General features: G+C 32.2%; 1 protein-coding gene across 1 annotated transcript; it reads left to right on the top strand.

Annotated features, from left to right (window-relative positions):
* Positions 1–1323: 1323 nt before the first annotated feature.
* LOC146531683 (uncharacterized) lies at positions 1324–17611 on the top strand. Its single transcript, XM_085198442.1, has 6 exons — positions 1324–1913; positions 5077–5243; positions 5561–5744; positions 10235–10374; positions 14431–14650; positions 15888–17611. Exons 1-6 carry the CDS (start codon positions 1883–1885, stop codon positions 15965–15967), a joined length of 822 nt encoding a protein of 273 aa, XP_085054568.1. The 5' UTR covers positions 1324–1882; the 3' UTR covers positions 15968–17611.
* The last annotated feature ends 4687 nt before the right edge of the window (positions 17612–22298 follow it).

Raw genomic sequence — 22298 nt, 5'->3', positions numbered from 1 at the left:
CCGCATACTTTCCTTCTTAACAAATCTGTTATGAATATTTCATGTAATATTAGGTAGATTTGAAAGACTCTTTCGTTTCGTTCGTTTCGCTTGGTCACTATATTATAATGTAATTTACGATTCAATAGTTTACAGAAAAACAATGTTAGTAGCAGTCATTTATATAATTTTATCACTAGTTGAATAATATATAAGAAAATAATATAAGTTACATGGATTTACCTCAAAAGCTTTTTTGCTTTTAAATTAATTACCGATCAAAAATTTAATACATTATACAAAGAGGACATAGTGTCCAATTAATTTATCAATGATGAATAGGCCAAAACTTCTCAAAACAATGAAATATAACACAAAAAATCGATTTGTGGTTAACTTTCGCAAGAAAGTCATCGAAAATATTAGGGATTGCGGAAAATAAACCTTTTGCTCAATTAATGGACTCTCCAATATAAAAAATAACATTACAAGAAGTTCCAGACATTAGCGCGTTCAACCAAATTTCCAGTTTTATGTTATTAGAATAGAAATAAACATGATATCGAAAAAATGTTATTGAATAATTACGTAAGAATAATTTGATATCGTCGCAGCCCTGATATAGTGAGAAATACATGATTCGCAATAAATAACATTTTATCACATAATAACTATCAAAATTATATTACCAGAGCGCGGCGGCGGCGGCGTCAACGACTCTCCTCGCTCTCGTCCGGTCGTAGTGTTGTATAATTGGATTGTCTTGTCTAGTTTATACCAACATTTTGATTGCCCATAAAGGTTCTGAGGGTTGAGTGATAGCTTTCTGTGCTTATATGTTAAAAGTTACTGTATTGTTACCGAACTCGTATAAAAGAGGGTAGATGTAGGTGAAAAAGTCTATAAAAGCAATGGAAGTGTGTCAATTGTGATTGCTCGTAGACAACAGCCTTGATTGGTAGGAAACTCGTGTGAAGTATTGTTATTGGATGATGCATATTACTTATTGCAATAACGTAGAACCTCTTTTCGAATAATTTAGAAACGTAGACGATATGTGTTTTTATCGTGTTATTTTTAATAACGCTAACCGCTTCCGATTTCTAATAGTATGTTATATTTTTTATTAAGACTGAAAATATTTAAATCTGAAAACATATTTAAAAACTGCACAAGGCCAAGCTCAGTGGGATATTATACAAATGTAAGCGTGTGGTATGAGCTTTTAGCCATTTAACTTTATCGTTAGTTTATAATGTACTTACTGACCGCGTCACTGCCAGCCTCCTCGCCACTGCGAGATGTCTGCTTGTTGGGTCGCTTTATCAGTCACCGGATGCTACTCCGCGAACTAGTTAATGTTCTCTATATAAACCGACGTAGTGTAATAGCTGTCTATATCATACAAAGTTCGTAAAGCTTGTGAGGTTATTAAATACTAACAATAATGCTCTTTTTTGAAAATTTTTACTTAAGAATTTCACCCCTTTGCACTTTATCTGTTATCGAAATTTAAAAGTTAAGCGTCCTTTTGTAGAGATCGCACCGCGCATGAGCACCCTAGCGGGAAAACCAAGGACACTCGGCGAGCGGGCCCAGAGGGAGGAGCACGACTCCTCGCCACTCTGTAACGGAATACGGACGCATCCGGTGACTCGTAAACAACGCGATTGTCAACAACATATATTTATTGCAAATTTTTAACTGAAAATACTAATTTTGAAGGTATTTCTTTAATGTAAATGACGTGACATTTTTAATATGTGTGTGATGTTTAAAATGAAGAAAAGAAAACTATTAACTGTGATTTTATTTTTGTGAATATGTCATTAGTTTGACAGACGTGCTTGTGAGGTGCCACGATACATATTATCTAAAGAGTACAGTCCTCTTAAAAGTGACAATGAAGGTTGTAACACTGGTAGCGCTTTGCGGTAAGTACCTTACGAGCAGAAGCATTATTTATTAAATAATATTTTTAAAGGTGTTTGGGATATCAGTTACAACACTCAAAAGGAAAATAGAACAGCATCTATTATACAGAAAATATAATATAAAGCAGGTTACTTCTTCTTCAATAGAAGTCTTAATTATTCTTTATGTTATTTTTTAATAGGTTATCCCATTATATAAATGAGGACTATTGAAATTATTAACTATGAAAATTCATATTCGTATAATACTAATATAGTTAAGTAAAATGTTTTATAATACATTTATAAAAATCGGCACAACTCATATAATTGAATTGGCATAGGCACATTACTATATTGACATGTATTTGTCTCAGGTCTCAGGTGTCTCAGGTTATCTTTTATAATTGAAAACAAATGGAAGTAATTAGACTATTAAGAGAGGAGAGAGAGAATTAAAATCACAAACAAAAAACAGACATTTTAGGTTAAAAGTTGGGTTTATTCTTTTTGTTTATTTTATTCAGGCTTAAGTATCGCTACAATTGGTACTTTTTTATTTTGCTAAAGTAATTTCAATTTTCCAATCTTTCAAATTGTTTCACTATGGTGCAGTGGAAAGAAAAAGCTTTTTAGCTAATTTGTTTTTAGTTTCGTTACAACTCGACAAAAAATAAAAGAGCTTTTAATTTTATGTTATGGTTTTTCTTGAGTTCTGTTTTACTATAAATTTTAATTGTATTAAAAGATTTATGCAATTATGGCACGTATCTGATAACTTTAAGAACGATTTTATCTACTAAAGCATACAGTATGCTCAATTTCCCCATATATTATGTTATGTTAGGTTTTACGTATTATAGGTTCCTCTATCGCTATCAAAAAAATCATTTTTAAATAATTTAATACCTTAAATAGTTTACAAGAAATAACTTGAGACAAATTTAAACAACAGAAAGTTATTTGCAATTAAAAGCATGTTGTAAATTATGTATCTTACAATAAAGCGCGACTTGCTACGAAGCCAATATTGAAATCTCTGATTAATAGCTCAAACAACTAGTGAACTCAATTATTAATTTCATCATCCCCACTAATTATCTTACAAAACGTTAAAAATTACATTACCGTTGAACCCGAGTTTGGGAACTTTTAATACAAAACTAAGTTATCTAAGCTGTAAAGTTACAATGACACTCGCTCACAACTGACAACAACACATGACACCTACATTCATTTCACAGTTTCATACTCACAATTAACCCTGCTTCGTATACAATTAACCCTCTCTGCGTCGTAACGCAGAGAGGGTTAATTGTATACGAACACAGCGCGGTTATGACGTGACATTACGATGTCACGTCATAACCGCGCTGTGTTCGTATGATATCGCTACGTCTAGTACTAGACAAACATTCGTCAATAATTAAGTCTTCGACATGAACAACCCGCGAGCTTTCTTTTCGGATATTCAAGATTAAAATAAAAAAATGTTAAGTTTACCATTCCAATAGATTTCGTATTGACTAAAGTAGGAAGTGTAATATTTGAGTATATGAATGCACGTGTGTTTAATTAGCGCATTTCCAATTATAAATTATCTTATTCAAACTGGGTTACTTATCTAGGGAATACGCTGGTACGAACGACAAGGCCCTGTGCGACCATCACTAGCACACGTATGTTAGTGGTAGTAATACGATGTGCAAGTAACATACTCTCATGAATTTATTAAATTTACAGTTTCACTATTTTTTTTCTTGTAGCAGGGTAAAAGTAGACAAAAAGCAGTTATTGTCAAAACACTTCGTTCTCCGCTTTCCGCCTGAAATCAAGACGTTCTATGATTAATAACGGTTCTGCATGCCACATTTTGCCTTGTTTTGGTTCAGCAAGTCCACGACCATCTTGATTGTCGAATCTTAAAAAAAATCGTATTTAAAAGAAGTTCCCAAATAAAGTACAGTTTCATAAAACCAATGTTCTTCGTGTAAAGTTATCAATGCATGTTTGTTTGTGCCGAGCCTCGTGACCTATGCAAACATTTGCTACCATCGTTTATTACGTTTGCTCTGTACATATTTAACGCTATTTGAGTGAAAAAAATAGGCACAGAGGTTTATTTCAGTAGCAATGTACATTGTTGAGACCGTCAAAGTCAGGATTTGCGTTCTTCCTCTGTAACGTGCCGTAATATCTTCGTCCGTTTCGCTTGCTAATGTTAGCTTTCCTAAAATAATAATAATAATATTTTGTTAGCAGTGTAGCGTGTCTTATATTGGTCCATAATTACATGTATGTATGATACATAAATATTAGCTGTCTAAGATATACATCCAGTATGATATATCTACATATTAAAAATGCATATTTATTTATAAGGCCCACCAACAATCGATACAATTATTACATGCCATAAAAAAAACCAAGTAAATTATTTCTAATTTCTCAGTTATTTACTGGTGGGCTCCACATGCAATAATAAATTTAACGATAACAACAAACAGCTACTTAAATATAAACACAACATAAAACAATAATAACTTACACATACTACACACAAGTTATACGTTTTTATATATTCTTTGACCTAGGAGAATTTTTTAATTCGTACCAAGAAATTATTTAATTATTATAAAATAACTGTCAAACCGTAGTGTTGATTGAGTATCGATACTTCATATCACGCAATATCTGAAGCCCTTTGTATGTGCGTTGGAAATGCGTGAAGATGTCTCTTCTGATAACGTAAACGTTTACTTCATAATACATTTACTATGAATTTGAATGAAAAAAATATATTTTCATAAATTTTTTTTAAGTTAGTATATTAATTATGAATAAAGGAGTTCTATAAAACATGATAAATTGCGAAAAATAATTGAATTAACACTCCTTAAATACCTCGGGAGAACAAAGAGACATCATAAAATAATATAACATTTAACGACAATTTAACGACATTTTTACGTTTTAATTAAAAACTGTCTAAATTAAATTTAGAATCATAAAAACAGTGTTCCAAGCTGATGATTTATTTTATAATATATTTTGTCTTTGAACGGATCCTGATAACCGATTACTCTGTTGTTTTTTTTAATATCCCGCATGACAAACATTATATAATAACACAAATAGTGCTTTGTTTGTTTTATTTTATTTATTTTTGTCTATAAAAATGCAGCGCTAACATCAGCTCATGAAATAACTCAGCTGAAGGTCCCGCTGTACGCGGACCCTCGGCGCGCGGCTGAGCTCAGCTGTCACTTCCAGATGGACGACCAGAGACTGCACTCCGTCAAGTGGTACAGAGACATGCACGAGATATTCAGATACAGACCCTCACAGAAGGTAGCTTTGATCTTTATTTAATAGCCTTTTGACTGTCTGATATATACATACATACAGCTAAGCTTCTAAACATGTAAATGTGAAGTGCTGTCTAGGATTTCAAAGTAACTGTGTTTATTTAAATACATATTTATATAGGTAGTAGTAAAATGTATAGGTTAGCATTAATTGGAATGAGAAAAATAATTGCGAGCTACAAGCCTTACGCTATCATTATATAATTTCAGATGTCATAGATAATACTATAGGTACTACTAACTTCTGAACTTTTTCAAATTTTGATGCTATTTTGAACTAAGCAATGAATATCTGCACAGGTTCCAATCCGGCTGTTCAATGTGACCGGCATAATGGTGCAAGGCGGCGACTGCCAAGAGGACTCGTGCACGGTGCGCGTCATGCCGCCGCCCGTCGCCGCGAGAGCTGCCTACACGTGCGAGGTGTCCACAGAGGGGCCCAAGTTCCAGATAGCGAGGCAGACGAAACATATGACTGTTGTTGGTGAGACAATAATATTATTATAAGATTATGATAATTATTACAAGCAAATTTTTTTAACCGTAGACTTTAAGACGTAAAATGAGAAATTATTTTTTTAATTTCGTAGAAATTTCTAGAAATTCCTTAGTCCTTCCCTTCCACTCTATACCTACCAATATACCAAATATAAAATTTCTAACTTTGGTATAGTTTCGTATGTGTGTTACAAAACCATTAGACTGATATCCAAGGGCCGTCCTAAAGGTTATTAAACCCTTATCTTCATTTTGTATAGTATACTATACATACAACTTCATAAAAATATACGATCGCTATAAAATATTTTTTAACTTAGTTTTATTAAACATATGACATTTCAAGACATTTATTTATACTTCAAAAATAAAAATAGTAGTTTATCTATGATAGTTTTAAAAAAATTGTCAAAAATAACAGCCAAGACGCGCTGCTCAGATTTCTCTAAGGTAAGTTTAATTTTATTTTTATGTTTGTACTCCTAAATATGTATGTTTATTATAAAATACACATGCCTAAATGTCTGTTCTTACACATTTTTATATATATGCTGATGTCGCTATATGAATTAGTATGTTTTTTTCGTGTTTTTTAATAACGTATATTATACTATACATTGCCGCAGTTGCAGTCGTTTACCTTTCGTCGGTGGTGTATAGTATAATATACATTGCCAACTTCACAGGATCAATATTTTTTGGAACTTTACTATAAAATGTAAATTTCAAGTATGTTTTTCTTATATACTAAACCAATTTTATTATAATGTAAAAGACAATTGTACTGCCGCCTTGATATAGTGGTTCTAGAAAGCTTACACACAAAGTTATGGGTTCGATTCCCATAAAAAATACTATTATTATTATTACTGCATGACTACCTAACTATATAAAGGGACAAATAATATTACATTCATTATTTACCTATTTATAACACAATATGGTTTGGCTTATCTTTGGTGTTGGTTTTTTTCATGTGTCTTTTGCTTTGGTTTTAAACTCTATGGGTGATAGAGCTAGGCGCATTTTCTCCTTGGTGCCTGAAGAGAATCCAGATTCTGACTCAAGTGACAGAGCTAGTAATAGTAATGAAGCTGGAATGATTGAATTAACAGAAAGTTCTTCAGAGCCATCGATAAATTCAAATCTCGAAAGGTTAAACCTCTTACAAATTTCTGATTATGAGATAGGAACGCATGCAGCTGATATTCATGCCGATACCACCGAAGTGTCTCTTACACCTCATTTCTTAATTCTTTCTTGTAAAGAATGAATGAAGAAGAAAATCGACGTCAATATAAACCAAATAAGCCTTGTAAATGGAGTTTCAAGAACTAAATCAGAGTCGGTGTGTGACATCATGTATGAGTTCTTGCTCTACATAAGAGATGACACTTTTACGGGCATTATCGCTGAAGAAGAAGAAGAGACTATGGATGTTGGAAGTAAAAATAGTTTTAGCTTTATATACGACTATTAAGTCGAAACATTTCAGTGAAAAATTTACACGATTTCCCGCCAAGCAAAAATACAAAACCGGTATCTTAACGATCTTGCGATGATATTGGCTATGACAAATATTACCATTGGCCGCAAATAACCGGATATCAAATGTGCAAGTACATGTGTACTGCAAAGCTGGCCAGGCACGTACCATGTGCATAAAATGTAAGGTTTACCTTTGTTTTGTGAAGAATCGAAGGTGTTTTTGGAGTACCACCGCAAGCAATAGGATCTCTGAGTTATTATTTTGTAACAAAAAATTATTTGAGAATGATTTTTTTAATTAAACATTTTTACTTCCATTAATATAGTTGTTTTTATTTAAAATCATATTATTTACAATAATCTTTCAGTATATTTTAAAAGCTACCAGTAAGATTTCCACCCTCCCTAAGCATCGCAATGTATAGTATAATATACATTCTTAAAAATGGTAGAATCACTGTACGTGTAGCAATGTATAGTATAGTATACATCGTGTTTTTCCGAAATTTTCATATTATGATTTTTTTATTTATTTTTTTTATGTTTTTTGTAGCCCAAAGAAGCTACCAGTATGCATATTTTTTGCTTTTCTTAAAAAAAAATTTTTTGTGAAGATAAGGGTTAAAATTGGAGCAAATGATGTTAAACTATCAAGCTTTAATTTTAAATATGTCATTTACAGACTATTTCAAGATCCCTCATAAGCACCCAGACCTATCCGATGGCTCAATCATCTTCCCACACAGAGATATACCGTTATTTGGTGCTACCTCTGAAAGGGCCCCGCTTTCAAGTTAATTAGGAGGCATAATGTCTCAACTACATATTAGACTAATAGTCCTCAAAATTTAAGCTTTGCTAAAATGACTCAGGTCTGGCTACTCTGAGATCTTGGGCTACATATATAGAACGTTGGTATTGAAACATTCACATAGTGCATTCGTAAATATGCGGTAGCGAACGTTGAATATCTAATAGTAGAATGTTGAATTCCGCTTTTATCAGTTACTTCATGAATATGTAAATGTTTAAATTGTAGAATATTGTGGATTTTAGAGAAGTTTATAGAGTAACTAAAATTTTGGGGAATATGGAATGAGTGCGCTCAGGGTTTCAAACAGTTTGTTGTTATTAGTAAAAGACTGATATTGAACAGAATAAAAAAAAAATTCAAAATTTCGAGAATGAGGAAGCATATCTAAACAGAGAAGATGATTTATAACATACTAGCGTCCCGCTCGCGGCTTCGCCTGCGTAAACTACGTTATTATTAATTTCTTTGAGTACCTACGTCCTATTAGTGACATCCTTGCAAAATTTGAGACTCCTAACATTTGTAGTAACGAAGTTTCATATAAACTTTCAACCCCAAAAACAACCACTTAGAAGTCGAATATTGCAAATTCCCATCTTAGCGAGCACCTACGTCCTATAAGTAACTCCTATGCAAAATCTGAGATTCCTAGCACATGCAGTTTCTGAGATTTCGTGATGAGTGAGTGACCTTTCGATTTTATATATATAGATTAAAAAAACTTAAATCGGCCGTGCATTACAGTCTCCTTTATAATTTCCCTTAAATTAAAAATAGTAGAAAAATAAAAACAAGGTGGCTGATATACCTGCTACATTATATATATTGCTAGATCGGCTTAAAAATCCAAATCATTATTAAATACTTAATTTTCGACGAGGTCGCGCATATGAGAATGGTATTAAATACATATTTATAATATTAACAACTATTGCAAGTATTTTTGTAATTATCACATTGTAGTCTTGATGGCATTTTCGATGTTATTTCGGAGTTTCTCTATATAAATATAACTCTACTCTCTAAACAACTGAAGACCACTTATACCAATACGCAGGCTACCTTAGAATTAATGTATACTAAGTCGTTCAGTGTGATTTCTTTAACATGTATTTAATGGTATTTTTTTTATTTATACCTTTTTAAGCCATTATTTACCTAATCAACCATAACTTTTCTAAATTAAATCGGCATTGCAGTAAATAATTATCATAAAAGTAATATTTTTTTGGACGTATGAAATAATCTTTTAAGCATTTATTGCTAAATCAATCTCATTTTAACATTTACTTATAAATAAGCAATCGATTACAAGCATTCTAGAAATCAATATTTATATTTCATAATTAACTGCAAACTAGTTCAGCGAAAACCACTTACCCAATCCAACAACAACTTTGTTTAGTTTTACGTAATGCTTCTATTTTAACGTAAATTAGTTATCCGAAGCTTTTGACTCCAACTAGAACGGCTCGTACCTACCTAACACTTTAATTACGTTTACATTCCCACTATCGCACACTATAGAGTTGTATGTAACTGGAGTTCCTTTATAAAATTATCTTAATCGGCAAGTTTCTGACAGTTAAGGTAACGTCCTGTACTTCAGCTAATTTGAACAACGGAACTTTATTTTAGCTTTGGGATCTTTTGTTGTCTATAAATAAGAGGTGATAGGAGAAAACAACCTACAATGGATTTTTTTTGTGAATTTGATAAATGTATTTGGTTAATATAAGATAAGGACAATACATTTTAGTCTGTATGAACAAAATGCAATTGTCATCGCTGTATCCCGAATCTCTATAAACAGAAGAGTAGGCAGAGGGAACCTAATATCACTCCACTCCGTTTCTGCCGAATTTTTCGAGGTGTTGAGTGGTGGAACTCGACGTCGGGTTTTTGCCTTTTTGCCACAGCGAAGAAAAGAAAATAATAATTCATTAACTTGAGTGCTATTGAACCCACAACTATCGTATTACAGTCACACCCTGGTGTCCCTGCGACACGACGGCCACCAGTCACTCGACAAAAAAAAATAAAAGAAATTCGATTTTTTTAAACAATTTGCTGATACCTTCAGGAAATGTAACTCGTTACCAACTAAAGACTCGTTAGTGGCTTCAAAGTTTCATTTGTATTAATCTTCGTACTGAAGTCCATTTCCCTCGCAGCCATGCCGCACAAGGACCCCACAATACTTGGCGCTCCTAAGCTAGTGAGGCCCGGCGAGCAGGTACTGCTCAACTGCTCCTCTGACTACTCCCTGCCGCCCTCTGATATTGATTGGTACATAGACGATGAGATTGTAAAGGTACGTATGTCGTCATACTGTTTGAACAATACTTTTATACTGTGAAGTAATGTTAATATAATAATAGTTGTTTTGATATGTAAGTATTATTTAATATATCATATTTAAAATAATAATCGATTGAATATTTTGCTCCCTTGTATTTAGCCTATGCTTGTAAATAAAAATAGTTAAAAATAATTTATTATTTAAAAATTATATATAGAACCTCGTTCCGCAATAACACATACATACACAGTAAATGTGCTAATAACAGAATGTACTCATTAGAATGTACGGTAGTGAATATTCTATTTTTATATGAGCAAAACTTGTATGTGACCTTCTTTTGCCGTCTCTCATTAGGAAACGGTATGCGATATGGAAAAGTTCGCACATTTAGAAAACGTACATTTTAGATGTAAAATACGTATATTATCAACTTCCAGAACATTTTACTTAATAAATGTCATTAGTGTAATGAGTGTTTTTTATTTTGATTTGTTTATTGTTTTATAACATTTTGTGATATAACAATTTCGTATTTTGGAGTAAATGTAACTTTTATATTTGTTTAATTATATGATTATCACTAGAAGTGCCGAAGATTGAGACCCCCCTAGAACCGCCGTCGTGACAAATTTGTCCCATTCTACTTATTATGTTGATTGTTGGTATAATACAAAAAAATATTATTAAAATAATTCGTAAAATATGTAAACCATCTTTAATAGTCAATTCTTATTCTTTAACAAACATAAAAGTACTAAAAAACAAAACACAAAGAAAGAATCAAATATTTCAAATACATTCTAAGGTTCAGTTAGATGTAACTGAATAACTCTTACAAAATTATAAGTTATTGAAATTAGTTAATATTATTATTAGGCTAAGTAATACATTAATATATTCTCCATCAGTGATACATCACAGATGATTTATAACGTTGCGTGGTAATGCCTCCAGAATTCAGCGGAAAATGCCAGCGGAGTGCATAGCACTAGGTTCCCAGGTTCCCTCTACCTACCCTACAATTGCCCACATTTGATATCGAGTGTTTTTCTGAAATTCAAGCCTAGCTTAGTCATCCTTTCATCTGATACCTCACTTGAACTAGCGGCAAAATTTAGTACTGACACCAATTTTACCCGACTTTTCAGGCTATTATTTTTTAAGATTTATGCATAAATGTATAGTTTTCAGATTTTTTTTTGTACTAGTACTACATGTAGATGCTAGCTGCCAAATTTCATAATTCTAAGTTAATTGAAAGTAACTTATTAATTTGATTCCTTTTATAGTGTTGAAATACATGTTTTTTACTATATAAATGGTCATATCTTTTTTAAGGGCGCTTTTTCAGGAAATCAAGGGACTGTAGATCGTCATATAGTTGATATTCATATACTCATATGAATATCAACTCGATTTCTCCAAGCATTCCTGAGATAAAGGCACAGACAGACAGATGGAGAAAAAAATGATCTTATAAGGGTTTTTTTTTCCTTAAAAGCTACAGGACCCTAAAAACTTAGGCATTGACTGCTAAACCTACTATTCAATTTTTTTCTGCCCCCGCATCGCCCTTTCACCTCCACCTCGTCCCCGAGGCATGAAAATATTTCAAGTTATACCCTCAAATAATAAAAAAATAATGGCGGGACAAAAATGACCCAGTGGCAGTTCTAGGTAAATCTATTTTTTTTTTTCAAAAAGTGTGATTGCTATAAAATTATTTATATTTTTAATAAAATAATGGTGTAAAATTGGTAATACTCAAAAAGTTTCATCTACATACATTAACAAATAAAAAAGTTATATACAATCAAACTTGCGTTTGGGACAAAAATGGGACGGCGGCGCTTCTAGTGTTATAAAAAAAATGAACAGTGTTCATGTGGGTAAGATTGTAAATTTTGAATTGAATGAATTATTGTGATCGAGCTTACGTGGCGATTGATATCGTTGAGGCTTATAGTAGCGGAATTGGATAGAGTTTGACCGTAGCTGCAAGAGCTGTGAGTTCGATCACTATTCGGGTCATGATTATATTATAAATATTTTTTTTTATTCCCACTCATTGTAGCTGGTATAATAAATCAAAATGTTGAGTTGCGATATTCAACACGTAATCTAGGTCCTGGCTGCGATAAGTCCACTTAGGAGGTCAATAATTTCGTCCCTGATCGTGATCTGATAGCAACTACATCCACTAAGACAGACGAAGATTTCAGGAGTAAAATTACTTTTATTGCACGCGAGACGCAAAGATCAAACGCATTTTACTCCTAAGCAGTTTGTAAGTTAATCAAGCTTTTGTTGACTTGTTGAAAATGTGAAAAGTTTAACTACAAAAACTTTTATAGGCGTCTACAAAGTTAATAACTTAACTTAAAAGAAGAGAAGAAAGGGATATTAAAATGCTATAAACTTTTCGTTTAGTATTTAAGTTAGACAAATGTTCATACAATATTTTTCTGAGAATTTCATTTTTTGTTCTATTTTGATAATGACGTCTTCATTTTTATTTTTCTAACAGCATTTGAAATAGTTATAAATCACTGTTAAATAAATGTATCATAATATTATGATATACAAATATTTGTATATTCTATAGGATAATTTCTAACAACAATGTAGGTATTTCATTTATTAGAATTTGAACTTCATCTATTTAAAGGCCGTCGTGGCGCAGCGGCGGTTGTCTATCAAAACACGTCTTTGTTGAGATAAATTGAATACTATTATACGACTCCGGGCACTATTATGAACTGTGAATTGAAAGAGAAATCTATTTTATTACTTAAAAATTGAGAATATAGTTGTTAAATAATAAAGTTAAACAAAATAAAATTGATATAAATTATATTTTGGGATATAGCAAGCTTGTATTTTAATACGTTATACGTTACCGTTACCGTCGAGTTTAAAAGTGTTCAAATATTACTTTAAGCAAACACTTGTTTCTTCTCCCTAAATGTTAACGCACTCTACAATGCCTTTACTAGTCTGTATGCTAGTATGAAAAAAATAATATTAACATTGTAAATGTACTTTGAAGTTTTTAATGGACTTGCATACATTAACCACTCCACTGCATAATGAATAGTGATGGCCGAGTCACTACTTTGCTTAAATAAAGAGAATCTAATAGAAAATCAGGTTTTTCTTGATTATTTTTTAGATTTATTCAAAGATATAATATAATTAAAAGGCAGTTTTGAAAAATACTTCTTAAACACTGTGTTATAACTGACCTACATATACTACTATTATCTATCAAGTTCCAACTGTCCATCAGATTTCAATAGTCTTTTTTTATGATTTTTGGGCATTTATCATCGTTGTAGCCACTGATTTAATTTATACTCCTAGTGTCAGGTCACTTTATTCTCCGCTTTCTGCCCGAATTAGAGACAATATTTTTGTATAGCGGAACTTAATGCCTCGTTTGAAATAAAAATAATTGATTACGCAGAGTGAGAATAGAATTCACAACCATCACGTTCAAAGATAGTCTCTATCACAGAGCACTACAACGACTTCAAATAGATCGAAGGGCAATTTATTTAAAACTTTTAGCTTAACTAATATAAATCGTTCCATGGAAAGTAATACTTTCCTATCAAAGTAGAGATAGAATGAAAAAGAGTAATTTATCGCGCTTTAAAGTAAAATTAAAGTCTTTATCTCGTAGTTCTAAATTGCATTTTATAGAAATAAGGGCAGAAATAGCTTTATGGATGTACTTCCGGTACACAAGTTTGTCTCGTCCGCTGTAATTAAGCAATTTAACCTACACATTTAATATCATAACAAAAATTCTAGTTACCTATACGGACTGTGTTTATTAAAATTTTACATAACAACGACGCGACGTATACTTAAAAAATATTTAATATTTATTAGAAAAATAATTATATGTGTATTAAATAAATAAAATGGTAAGAGACACAGAAGATCTTTATTGAACTTTGAGAATGCAGTACTAGAGGAAGGTGCGCTGGAGAGCACTTAATAAGAGGTTGATGACCCACCCTTCATATATTTTTGTACTTATACTATATAATGTTACAGACGGAGCCCTGGCAACGTCTCGAGCTAAGCGCGCCCCAAGCAGGCGGGCTGCGCGCGTCCTGGCGCGTGTTGCGCGTGGCAGTGCCGGCGGGCGCGAGCGGGGCGCTGCGCGTGCGCTGCGAGGCGACCCTGCCTGTGGAGCCGCCCGTGGTGAGGGACGCGGCCGCCACCGTCACGGTGTACTCGCGGACGGAATTGTCGAAATATGTTTCTAATGGAGGTATGTATCTAATGAAGGTAATTGTTAAATAAAATATATTTTCTAATTTCAAATTTTATGTTACAAAAAACTGTTATTGATCGTCACACAATTTTATATTGTATATTTTTCTTTAGATAATGTTAGACAGCTCTCTTTGATTGCTGATTATTTAAAGATGGCGCCGTGGAGATCATTCCAACCAGACCGAGTAAAGTAAAAAAATATTTAAGACATAAAAATCCAGCAGTTGAGATTTGAATATATAGTCATCTCGTTTAGTCAGAAACATCTTTATTTCGCTACATAAAGGTATTATGTAATCAAAATGCCTATTTATGTTACCCAATAACAAAAAAGTTATTTTTTATTAGACTTTTATAAGCTTATAAATAATTGTAACTTTGATTATTATATTACGTCAAACTAAAATCAAATTAAATTTCAATGAAATAAAATGTTATAATAATAACTTGAAATATTCCTTTAAGCTTACAAAGTAAATTTGAAACTTGATTAATATTTTATTAAGTAATATTTGAGTCTTATAGAAGGATAAACGCCCAGGGCGCGATCCTAGAAATAAGAAAACAGCTTCTATATTTTACAAAGTGTAGACAATAATATTGTTTCTTATCGCAAACTAAATTCTGATATAATATCTTATTTAGCTTAGTCAACCTTTTGTTAAGGAATAATAATCGTTATTTTACGACATTTTATTGTAATAGCTGGTCATTGGTTCGATTCCCACTCAGGGGAATGATCATGTTGATTTAATAAAAATAATATTTATTATAAAAAGTATACCGCACTTGCTAAACACTGTACAATAGAACATGACGGGTTAACGCTTCAAGCAACCCAGGGGAAATTAGAAGTTTAATAGTAACATTTCTACATTTATTTAATATTTATGAGATACACCTAGTATATTCAACTTTGCTGTTATAAAATTTGCTTATTTATTTTGAAGGAGAATATTTTATAATACGTCCTCTTTTATACTATTTAATCATTATCAATATTATTTATACTCAGCATCGAATAATTTTAGACTTTTCTTGTGTTAAGATACCATATTTCCTATTTTCCATTCATTTACAAGATATTGTGTACTGAATGGAAAAACTCTACGCATTATTATAATATCGAAATGCTGCCCCGAGTAAGATCAAACCCGCAACATCCGCATTTACAGTCAGACGCTGTACCATTGCTCCATGACGGTTCCTCCTGAAAAAAAAATTTGTTACAGGTACATCCGCTGACAGCAACAGCTTGTTACTCGTCCTGGTCTGGACTTTTAGACAAATATCAAAGTCTATCACCTTATGAGTCTTGGTTTGAATATATTTCAAGTGATATTAGAATTAGTGTAGTTAAAAGAACGGCCTCAACCCAAAATAGTTAAGAACTATAAAAATAATCGATATGTAAGTTTTATTCGCTGCATTAAACACATTTGTGGAAGGAATACGGTTAGGTATCGTAACTATGAAACAAATAAATCAAAGTTAATTTAATTCAATGTAATAGATATATGAATAGATAAAATACTATAAAAGTACTTTATTTTTTGTATATTTCGAAACGTTTTTAATTAAATTATATTCAAAGATGTGTGTGTATAAATATATAATTTATTAGATAAATTATGTAATTATGTAATTTAACATAATATAAATAAACTTTTACTCTTAAATTCTAAGCTTTGTCCTGCATTTTAATTAACTAAAGATCTCCATGAGTTAAGTATTTAAAGAATGTATATAAGTACTGACGTAGGCATGAGTGAAACAATTTTAAGCTCATAAATAATGAATTTAAATTATTTTATTTTCTTCAACTTGTTTGATTTTATATTTCATAAATATAAAAGGAGCATATGTTTTTTATCATAAAATTCTAATTAATTAATGTCCATATTAACAGCAAGTATTCATTATCAATATTTACTTCATTATATTAGGCAAAATTAAATGTAAATAATATGTATAATTTTTCCTTTGGAATTCAAAGGAAAACACAGAAAATTGTAAATTGTACACTTGAAGTGAGATTATTCCATAACGACTTACCATAATTATTTTCTTTTAATTTTTATATTACTCAAAATGTCTTTAAAGACAGTACGTATCAAGATCGTCACCGCTGACGTTCCCTTGTTTACACTACAGTGTTTTATTTAAATAAGATAGATATAAGTATAGAAAATACAAAGGAATCAAAAAGGTGATCAGTTTCGACAAAGCAGAAGACTACACTACCATAGGAGATATATTCAATAAAATTACTAAAAATACATACATTACGTACTACGTCATATATTTCATTATCGAAATCTGTCGCCGGCTGCCGTCATGACAGTCGATCATACGATATGGCACAGGTCACAGAGAATAGGTCATATTTTATCTAAAAGAAGAAAACTTCAAAATTACTAGATTACTAAAACGTGCCAAAGGCCTTTATATAATTGAATGTATTTCTTAAAATTTATTCATATTTTTTAATTCCAAATGATTCATAAAAATTAATTAATATTCTTTTAAAACAAATGAAATATAAAAAGATGTAGGTAATGATGAATTATATAAGAAATACAGCTTTCAGTATATTACTTTTGTATAGTTTACAATATAACTAGAGTTATTAAGTATTTTGTATATAAAATAAATAAATAAATTAAATATTGTTTAATTCTTAACCTGTAATTAAATATACAGATATGCCACAAGATTGTATAAGATTTTATTAAGTAAAAATTAATTTGAGCCTAATCTTTAAAAATTTTATAACCTAATAGTTACTTCAAAATGTGTATAAATGTAGGCGTTAATCAATGGCTGTGTTTCACTTAAGATAATGTCAATTTTTTGCACAAAATCATCTTTTTATCTTTAATGTACAGTAAATCGATATTTTGTTTTATTTTATTCATCAAATTAAATGTGATGCGTAAATAAATTATGATACGAACGTGTTGTGTTTTATTTATTTAAAGCCTTTATACCTCACATTAAGTAAGTAGTTAAGTAACTGCTTAATATCAAATGAAAATATTAATATTACACATTAATATTAAAAAAGGTCGTAAATATTAAAAATCACCTAATAATTTGTATCTTTATCTATATATATAAAATCGAAAGGTCACTCACTCATCACGAAATCTCAGAAACTACATGTGCTAGGAATCTGAAATTTTGCATAGGAGTTACTTATAGGACGTAGGTGCTCGCTAAGACGGGAATTTGTAATATTCGACTTCTAAGGGGTTGTTTTGGGGGTTGAAAGTTTGTATGAAACTTCGTTACTAATGACATTTGTCTTTGTCATTCGTTACTAAATGCTACGAATCTCAAATTTTGCATAGACGTCACTAGGACGTAGCCATGGAGACAGAAATTAATAATAACATAGTTCACGCGGGTGAAACCGCGAGCGGGCCGCTAGTATATTATAAAAGAACATGTTCTCACTGACTGAGGTAAGACGCACGAACAGCCGTAACCGCTGTGCGCAGGAACGTGAAATTTGGACAGATGATTATTTTCGTAATTTGGACATATAGGGGTTGAAAGTTATTATGGAGTTTTTTTCAAATCTGCACCGATTTTTATAAAATTTTAAATTCAAACTCAAAAATATTTCATTGAACTTGTATGTCGTGGTTTTTTTAGAATTCACCCATTAAGGGTGCAAAGAAAGGGTTGAAAGTTTGTATAGACTCAAGTCAATGTCGCTCAAGCCTGGTACTTCAGAGTATGCGTAAATCTGTAGAGTGGAGACCGTAGACCGTAGAGTATCAGGCTATTTTTTAAACGGTTTTTAAATTGTTAAGTGTTATTGGAAACTTGGACAGTTTCCAAAGAGGTGCGGGTTCAAATCCCGCTGGGTTCAAAATTTTTAATGTTTTCTACAAAATATTTTTCTTTCCTAAGTACGAAATAATACTTAAAAATGAAAAAATAGTCTAATATAAAACTAGTTAAAAACAACACTTTAAATGGACCATAAATCTTTCTTACTTTAAGATCAACGAAATATAAACACTTACGATTTTTCGAACATGTGGATAATGCTGTTAGCCCTATTGGCTTTTACAGCGACACCGGTTGGGTAGGGAAGAGGGTACTCTGTCCCTGAAGAAATGCAAGCACTAAGTGGCTGCCTGTGAGGAAGTCGACGACTGTAAGGGCGCCCCCTGCGGGACTCGAACCTCGGCTTGCGGCCGTCGAGCGGACTGGGATTTCACCTATGCTAAGCAAACCAGCCGCGACATGAAGTCGCGACTGGGGACAAATTAGACTACTCTAAGGGAGCTAACGGTCCCTAACCGCTGGGCCCGACCGCGCCGAGACGCGATCGAGCCGTTGAATAAGCTGGACTTCGTCGTCGATTCCGTCGACGACGGTGTTTGTGTCGTGTGTGAGTAGTGTGTTTCCTACCTACATACGGGGCATTCGCTATGGTAATGGCGTCATCGGAGTCTAAAAGGACGCTGCGCGGGCGTCTACGTCTAGGGAGTGCGTTAGGGATGTAATCACACGCATTAACGATGATTACACTTACGAGTAAAATTTTATTTACTAAAGAATTACTGGTAACTTGGCCGTTGCCTGGGATCATATTATTTGTATTTCAGATACCTGATTCCTGACCCGCAGTTCCGCCAGGACGTGCCAAAATGGCTAAATTAAAACTGAGTACAATTTGGACAATATTTTGTTGCTTTTATAAGAAGCCGCAATACCATGCGCCTGGCGTGAATCCAGACTGGCAGCTTGTCAACTATTTTTTCCGCTTGATTTCTGTTAGATTTTTATTATTTCGAATTTTATAAAATACTAGCGACCTTCCTGCGACTACGCTTGCTTGTAATATAAGAATGTTTAAGTATATTTATGAAAAAACCGACTAAGCGGGAGTTGGACTCGCCCACGAGAGTTTTGTTTTAATTTCAGGATTGTGATTGGAACATACCTCATAAGTTTTGATGATGTGGCCAATAATAATATAATCTCAATGTAATCTAAGGCAATGTTTTTGTAAAATTGCTGGAAATAATATAATTGACTAAAATTAGGGACTTTCATAATTTTTATTAAGATTATCGTATTAAGTTTACATTATCTTATTTATAACCATATTTACAATCCATTTTACATTTAGTACCCCGTCGTTACTTTTCGTTTTCCTCAAATCTCTTTGTTGTAGGGTGATTAATATTTACTTTTATAGGATAATAAGCACAAAATGAACATTGCTTTTGTGTTATGAGTCGCTGTGTTTATTCTTTTATACTTTATAAAAATATTGATGGTAACTGAATAAAGATAGCTTAGATGTTCTTAGTTTGTTAGTTAATATTCAAAGATATAATGAAGCAATGTATATTTTCTCTATATTTTTACGCTGTATTTGTATAAGCTATTCAATTTTTTTGTTAAATTATTATTTTATCAAAATTTGTATCCTATCCTATATCTTATAAAACAAAGTCGCTTTTCGTGTCTGTCTGAACTTTCTGACTCTTCTTCTTCTAAACCACCCAACGGATTTTTATGCGGTTTTCACCATTAGGTCGAGTATTTCTCAGGGAAGGTTTATATATAGTTTATTATTTGTACATTCTTATGTAAATTAACATAAATACGATAAATGTGTCTAAAGTCCTACCCATTGAGACACTTTCGCGAATGCGCTGCTTTAATGGTAAGTACTACATGAAAATAATGTACTGGAGTATTGTTCCTCTTAATAAGATCTACAAAAAAGTCCGCGAGAGCATATTTTTATCTTTTAAGGATAACGTGTAGTGATCATATTTCTGTCTAAAAATAGTAATTTCAATATATTTTTTATTGTGAGGGATATTTTTCCATAATGGTATTAATCCTTATCCTTTAAAATACTTTATTAATTTTCTACGTTAAACGAAGATAAAATTTGCTTTTTACACTATTTCAAAATTGCGAATAGTTTTAGAGAAAAACGCATTTAATTGTTGACACATCACGCCGTTGACTCATCAGCTGTGCCGACTTAAGTTTTACTTATCCCTTACTCTCAGCATATAAATAAATATATAAGTTACGTTGGCCATTTAATGTAGATCAAAACTGTCTTTTACTGTTTTTTCATTTTAATAAGTACTTTAGAAGTTGTTACAATATCAAAACATCCTTGCTGCGAAACGCGCCCCGCGACGTTTTGCTTATACAAGCGAGTCCGCCGGGCCCGCCTGCCTTACACGCATCGGTGGTTCAGTGGTAGAATGCTCGCCTGCCACGCGGGCGGCCCGGGTTCGATTCCCGGCCAATGCATTCTATTTAATTTTCCTCACAGGCAGCCACGTAGCGCTTGCTTTTCATCAGGGACAGAATACCCTCTTCAGCATTAACCACAAGCTCGAAAAAAAAACCCGCCCGCTATAGAGGCATAGCAACGAAGATTTAGATGCGTTTGCACGTATTGGATAATTGGAGTTGAATGTATTATTTCAGCGCGATATATTTGGTTTCATATTTTTTGTAGTAGTTATTAGTAGGAAGGCTTTTGTTTATAATTTCTTCCGTTTAAAAATAGTCATTTAACTATCTAAAAATAGTCATTTAAATATATTTTAATAAGTACTTGAAAAGATTAGTAGCACAGATTTAAAATTACGATACCTACTAAAAAATCCTTGCCGAGTAAAACAATTGGAAAATCCTTATTGGAACTACGAAAATGCGGGTTGCATTAGAGTTTAATTAATTTTCACATTATCTTAAGTGCTTTGCAAACATACATTATATGAATAATCCAGTAGTAAAAGCGGGCGAAGCCGCAAGGGGGTCGCTAGTTCTTAGATAAAATTATAAAAACATACCAAATAAATTACGTTGTTTAGAGACTACTTTAGTCACGTTGTTCGAAGCAATTTGACACAAACATGTTTCATTATAATATAATTATTGTGACCCTGCATGCAGCAGTTAATTATAAGTTTCAGTTTCAGTGAAATACGGTACGGCCCTCGCAATTAACGGCATCGCAGTATAATTCTGCATGAACTCTGTTGATTCTAGTTTAAGTGCTGTTGATTTGATTAAATTCAGGTCAGCTTTTAATATTTTAGCACATAAATGTCATATTTTTTAATAAATTTTAATAATTTAGTAATTGCCTGTAATATTTTGAAAATAAATTAATATATTCCAATATAGAGTAAATATTTAAAATTACCTTATCTTTTTCTTCAATAATTTGAATCTAGCAATCTGCGAGATCGAGTCACAACTTAACGTCTGAAATTAATAGAATATTAAGCGATATGTCAACTAGCACCTTGTCACTTTCGTGCATTTCTGTGTTGGTGCTAGTAAATATCATAAGAATTTTCTATTGCCTCTTCGCCCGTAGCGGCCGAATAAATTATTTAAACAAATTAGCATATATGTACGTACATGTTCATAAAATTTATCGCCAAAATATTTTTGTGATGCAAGTAAGTATAGCGACATAGAAGAAATAAAAACGAAAATTCAACCAAGCAGCTATTATAAGATGTTTTAAAAACAATACAGCCATCTTATGAACATGAAGAGGAACAGCGGTAAACCACTTTTTGCTAAAACAATAAAACTTCTTAATGTTGCTTAACGACATCTACAGCGTG

Source organism: Heliconius melpomene, chromosome 15 (assembly GCF_056956725.1).
Source record: "Heliconius melpomene rosina isolate 202511_hmr_F chromosome 15, ASM5695672v1, whole genome shotgun sequence".
NCBI lineage: Eukaryota > Metazoa > Arthropoda > Insecta > Lepidoptera > Nymphalidae > Heliconius > Heliconius melpomene.
Note: the sequence above shows the minus strand (reverse complement) of the source record. Positions and strands in the feature narration are given on the sequence as shown.